At 61.2% G+C, this 6000-nt stretch overlaps 2 protein-coding genes across 2 annotated transcripts; one reads left to right on the top strand and one right to left on the bottom strand.

The window, feature by feature from the left end:
- Window positions 1–620: 620 nt before the first annotated feature.
- Window positions 621–2725, bottom strand: VTJ83DRAFT_7478 (uncharacterized protein; the record flags this gene model as incomplete). Its single annotated transcript, XM_071014304.1, has 2 exons — window positions 621–1671; window positions 1725–2725. 2 exons carry the CDS (start codon window positions 2723–2725, stop codon window positions 621–623), a joined length of 2052 nt encoding a protein of 683 aa, XP_070863695.1.
- Window positions 2726–3572: 847 nt separating this feature from the next.
- Window positions 3573–4596, top strand: VTJ83DRAFT_7477 (uncharacterized protein; the record flags this gene model as incomplete). The annotated part of the gene is made up of 3 exons (XM_071014303.1): window positions 3573–3776; window positions 4009–4314; window positions 4447–4596. The coding sequence occupies 3 exons, from the start codon at window positions 3573–3575 to the stop codon at window positions 4594–4596; spliced, it is 660 nt and encodes a 219-aa protein (XP_070863694.1).
- Window positions 4597–6000: the final 1404 nt, after the last annotated feature.

The following is a 6000-nucleotide window of genomic DNA, read 5'->3' as shown; positions in this document are numbered from 1 at the left end:
TGCTTCATTGACGGGCCCCGGCTACCGCGACGCTCCCTGGCCCATTGGACGTTTGATTCGGGGACCGATGGCCATGGCCATGGTAAGTGATAGGTAGGGGCGTTCTGATGTCCGCCGTCCGGATAATCAGCCAGCCCGCCTCCCGCCGGCGCTGATCCCGATGGGTCCTCTGTGACGATTGTGCTTATGCTGGTAGTCCCTACGTGGATGAGGTGGACAGGATCCATTCATTGGGGGGGGGGGGGCAGATCTCTTTTGTTTTATTCTGTAATATTAGTTGGTCCCTAGACCCCAAAAAGGAGAAGACGACGACGACGACGACGACGACGACGACGGAGAAGAGAAGGAGCAGTTATAGGCTCATGAAAGCCGCACGTCTGGGTCCGAGATGCCTCTGGGTACCTAGGTAGGCAGGCCTTTGATATCAAAGGGGGAACAACCAAGGAGCGAAACCACGCCAGTTTGTTTGTAGCCGTGACCAACCAACTCCCCCGCCGGAAAGACCGCTCGCTCCCTCCGCCCGAAACAGAGAGCAAGTACATACAGGGAATTAACGTATACTACAGTCATGAAGAGGAGGCTGTAGGCCTAGGCCCCCGTGTCTCCTCCTATCGGCCCTCCTACTTCTTCAACCGCTTCGAGCTCTTGTCGCTCCCCGCGCTCAGCACGCTCGCGCTCCTCTTGTGGCCCGTCTTCTCCCCCTCGCCATCGCCCTCTTCCACGGCCGTTTCCGCGGCGCCGTCTTCCTCTTTGATGCTGGCGGCATCGGCATCGGCATCGGCAGCGCCGGACCCCCCGCCGCCGTCGGCCGGTGCGTCGCCGGCGGCAGCCTTGGACGCTTCGGCCCCTTCTGGCGCGGCATCGCCGCCCGTGGCATTGGCCTTGTCGCTCTCTTTGCCGTCCTTGTCCGCGCCGGTGCCGGTGCCGGTGCCGGTGCCGTCTTGCGGTTTCTCCCCGTCCTTCTCCTCCTTCTTCTCCCCGGCCTCGGCCTCTTTCTCCTTCCCCTCCTCCTCCTCCTTCTTCTTCTCCCCCTCCTTGTCCTTGCCGCCAGCCCCCTCCTCGCCACCGTTACCGCTCTCTTTCCCTTCCGCCGCGGCCTTGGCCTTTTCCCTCTCCGCCTTCTTCGCCTCCTCTAACCGTATCTCGGCGTCCAGCTTGTCGCTCACCTTCCTCAGATCCACCAGCGTCGTCACGGCGCCCCATAGCTGCTCAAACTGGGCCGTCACCGCGGCCGTCGGCATCACCAGCCGCGGCGGCACGTCGAGCTCCGCCAGCGCGTTGGTCATGCGCAGCTGCTGCTGGCCCGACTTGTGGCTGTACAGCTTGTTGATGCGCTCGTAGCGGAACGTCGGGCCGCTGCCCAGGCGGTCGTGGTACGACACGCCGTAGACCTGCTCCTCCTGGGCCGAGAGCTTGCGGCGCTCGGGCTGCTGGGCGGCGGAGCCCTTCTTCTTGTGGGCGGCGGCCGTGGAGCCGGACGGCGCGGTGGCCGACGCGGCGGTGGTCGGGGTCGGTTCGGCCGAGGTGGCGGGACCGCGGGCGTCGGATTCGCGACGGCTCGACGAGGCGGCGACGCTCTCGCGGCGGTTGCCGCCGCCGCCGCCGCTGGTGGCGGTGGCAGCGGTGGTGGCGGCGGCGGCGGCGGCGGTGGTGGCGGATTCCGGACCGGCGCTGGCGGGCCGGCGCTGGCAGGGCTGGCGCCGTCGCCCGGGCCGAGGATGGACTTGCGCTTCTTGGACTTGTCGGTGGACATGAGGTTTTGCAGGAGGGTTTGCAGGCCGGCGGAGCTCTTGAACGAGGCGATGTCCTTGTCGGTGGCGGGGAAGTCGAGGCGGTTGTAGAGCTCGCGGCGCTCCTCGTTGAAGCGTTCAGTGCGGGCCATGATGCGCTTGATTTCGAGCAGCAGCGACTCCTCCTCGCGGGCCTCGTCGCGGGATCGCGCCATGGTGTTGAGGGCGAACTCCTTTCGCCGGCGCTCCTGCTCCGGGTTGAAGTTTTGCATCATCTCGTACAGCTCAAACTCGGGGCGCGTCATGTACTGGGCGGGCTTGTGCACCGCCATCATCTTGGCGGCCACCTCGTAGTAGCGGGCCTTGAGGTCCTCCATGGAGCGCTGCCGGGGGGCGGGCATGACGGCGGTGAAGCCGTGGCCCCCCGTTTCGTCGGGCGGCGGCTCGGGGGCGTAGTCGTACCGGTCCCAGATGACGGCCCAGCGCAGGTCAAAGTCGCGGCAGAGCTCCATGAGGTAGTCGGTCTCCTCCTTGGTCCAGTCGTTGTTCTGCAGGTTCGCCTTGTACTGGTCGTCGGTGTACTCGGGCACCGACACCTTGACGTTGAACTTTGCAAAGGCCGAGTCTTCGGGCTTGTCGTCGCCGGGCGCATCCGGGGCGGGCGGGCCGTCGGGCAGGGCGTCGGCCTGGGGGCCATGGTCCGTCTTTCGCCTCCAGTGCCGCAGCACAAGGGCGCCGTCGTCGTTGCGGGCCGAGTTGGTAAAGGGCCTGAGCTCCCACCGGGCGGCGGGCTTGCGGCTCGCAAATCGCCTCTTTTTGTAGAAGGAAACCTCGGGGACGATGGCGATGGGGTTGTCCCCGCCGAGGTTCTGGACTTCGCGGGCGAGGCCTTTGAGGTTGGGCCGCGGGCCGGCCGTCTTTTGCTTCTTGGCGGGCCGGGGCGTGGAGGAGTCGGAGGGAAGGTTGAGGACGTCGCGTAGGTCGTTGGATGCCATGTTGGGGAGGGGGGAGGGGGAGGACCGAAGGGGAGATGGGATCGCGTCGCGGCGATGGCCTTGTCGCGTTGCGGGCGCGGGAGGGGTGGGCGACGGTTCGAGGGCGAGGATTCGAGGGCGACGGTTCGGTCGGGACGCGGCCCTGGGCCCAGGATGGAATCGTATTGACCTAGAGGAAGGAGGGTACCGTGGTTTCAAATTACCATGTCGCAGATTGATGCAATCATTTTTCCCCCTCGGCTCTGCGATGGCGTCCAAGCCGATGGGATGGATGGGATGGTCTTGTCTTGTTTGAGTTTGTTGGAGAGGTTGAAAGTGCCGTGTCGTTGGCCGTATCGAATTGTATTTTTTCTCTTTAGGAAATGGCTGAGAATTACACAGCAACGTTACCTTACACGGTAATGTACGGTGTACGGTACCATTCACCATGGCCATGCCAACCCAGGTCCCCCCCCCCCCCCCCCGTCAAGCACGTGATTTCATCCTCCAACAACCCCTAACCCCGGACGAGGCGGACCCGGTTTTCCAGAACGTGGCAGCTTCTCCGCTTGGCGTTCTCGTCAGGGTTGTCGCGCCCATGTAGGAGCGCCTCCTAACGTTGACGTTGACGTTGACGTTGACAATACCGATCCCATCCGATCGACCGGCTGCCACCCCTTCGACGACAACGACGACGACGACAACGACGACGAGGTTGCAAACGACAACGACGAGCCGCCAATTCCTCTTTTCGGCTCTTCTTTTGTCGTGCCCGTACCGCAACGACAGACAGGCGACCTCAACTTAGCGCGCCAAACCCGATACACAACCGCTCCGTCGCAACAAAGCACACAGCCCAACTGGGAAGATGAGGCCGCTTCTCCCCCTCCTCTCCCTGGCCGGCATGGCCCGCGCCCTCTACTTCTACATCGACGTGTCCCAGCCCAAGTGCTTCTTTGAGGACCTGCCCAAGGACACCCTCGTGGTGGGCCGCTACCACGCCGAGGAGTACAACGACCAGCGCGGCGTCTGGGAGCGCCACGACGGCATCAGCATTTACATTTCGGTCGATGTACGTTTTATTTTCTTCTCCTTCTTCTCCCCCATCTCAACGCCGCCCCTTCTCGCTCCCCTTCTCGCTCCCCTTCTCGCTCCCCTTCTCGCTCCCCTTCTCGCTCCCCTTCTCGCTCCCCTTCTCGCTCCCCTTCTCGCTCCCCTTCTCGCTCCCCTTCTCGCGCCCCTTCTCTCCAAGGTGCTCTCAACCACCAAACCAACCCGCTAACCCTGTTCCCTCTGCAAAACAGGAAACCTTTGACAACGACCACCGCGTCGTCTCCAAGCGCGGCGGCTCCCAGGGCAAGTTCACCTTCACGGCCGCCGAGTCGGGCGAGCACAAGCTGTGCTTCACGCCGTCGTCCAACAGCGGCCGGTCCGGCTGGCTGTCGGTGAGCTCGCCCAACGGCGGCATCCGCCTGACCCTCGACGTGGTCGTCGGCGAGACGAGCACCCTCGACGGCGCCGACAAGGGCAAGATCCAGGACCTGGCCACCCGCATCAAGGACCTCAACGCCCGCCTCAACGACATCCGTAGGGAGCAGGTGTTTCAGCGTGTAAGTTGGCTCTTTTTTTTTTCTCTCTTCTCTTCTCTCTCTCTCCCTCCCTCCCCAGAGAGAAAGGCGTGAATGTGATCTATGGGTGGCTGACCTTGCTTCCCTTTGGGGGGAAAAAAACCAAACAAACAGGAACGCGAAGCCGAGTTCCGTGATCAATCCGAGAGCACCAACGCCCGCGTCGTGCGCTGGATCCTGATCCAGCTGGTCGTCCTGACTGTCACATGCACCTGGCAGCTGTCGCACCTGCGGTCCTTCTTTATCAAGCAAAAGCTCACATAACCAGCGGGAGAGAAAGAATGAGCCAGAGAGAGAGAGAGAGAGAGAGAGAGAGAGTGTGTGTGTGTGTGTGTGTGTGTGTGTTGGGTGTGTGTCAGGGGGGGAGGGGAGGGGGAGGAGGGGGAGAACAACACGAGCAGAAACAAGCAGAGAAAACACGAGAGAACGATGGTGGTGGTGGTCGACCAAAGAACAAAAAGGGCACATACACGGGTTTCCAATTCTATCGCCCCAAAAAAAGAAACAGAAACATGGAAACAATCCACTTTCTCTCTCTCTCTCTCTCCCCCCCCCCCCCCCCCCCCCCCCCCTTGACACCTCGGGTCTGGGACCTGAGGGGTCTCTCGCCTCGTCCCTGCTGCTGCTGCTGTTGTTGTTGTTGTTTCTGTTGTTGGCAATCATCATCACCACCACCACCACCATCATCATCGTCTCTTGCGGGGATGAGGCGCATCGTTGCGGGATCCGGAGACACAGAGGTATCTTCAAATGTTTGTTGTCCATGATTCGTCTCTAGAACTATACACGACGGGGGAGTACTGTGTAGAGGGTTACGGCCTGGGTGGAATCATGAATCACGTGCGGTTTGGCAGAAATAGAGGAGGCTCTTGAACTTCCTTGGTAGCGTGTCAGGGCGGGCTGTGACGTGATGATAGAGGAGATACGTGCTGCGTTGCTGAGCAGACGACGATGAGAGCGAGGTGCCGAGAAAGACGACATATTGTTGCCCGGTTGCCCAGTCAAATCAAGACAAGTCGACTCGCTTCTGTCGCCTGTTACATAGATATATACACCGAGGAGGTAGGACACACACCGAGGCATAGCCACCAACTTCTCAAAACCAGTGTGCAAGTGCAATTATTACAGTACCTAAGTGACCTAATCTTTCTGTATGGATCAATGTGCCTTTCTCCTACGCGCGCGCATGTGTGTGTGTCCGAGAACGAGTGTGTGTGATGCGGGAAGACAGAGAAGAGAGCAATACCCCCGGAAAAGGAAAAACCAACACCAAAAGCAAGCAAACAACATGAACAACAAACAACAAAACGTCCCAACGAGCGCCGTAAATGAGTTTCCCTTTCCTTCTTTCTTTCCCTTCCTTCCATCTTTCTTGATCCCATGTCCTTTTTCTCCTCCCGCCCCCCCGTCTCGCCTCCCCTCTCCTTCTCCCCCCCTTTCCATCCATCCTCCAAACGCGCGAATCCCCAGGCCAACCCAGCCCGGTCAATCTTCACCACTGACCACCTCTCCCTATGGATGGGGAGGCGGGGTGTGCCGGCGAAGCGGGCGTGGCGGCGCGAACGAGGTGATGAGGCACGGCGAGGAAGGGAGAGGAAGAAAAGTCAGAGAGAGCGGGAGAGCAAGGGTTTAGCAAACAACAAGCTCCATCCGTTGCAAAGCCAAAGA

This window comes from Remersonia thermophila, chromosome 7 (assembly GCF_042764415.1).
Source record: "Remersonia thermophila strain ATCC 22073 chromosome 7, whole genome shotgun sequence".
NCBI classification, from domain to species: Eukaryota; Fungi; Ascomycota; class Sordariomycetes; order Sordariales; family Chaetomiaceae; genus Remersonia; species Remersonia thermophila.
Note: the sequence above shows the minus strand (reverse complement) of the source record. Positions and strands in the feature narration are given on the sequence as shown.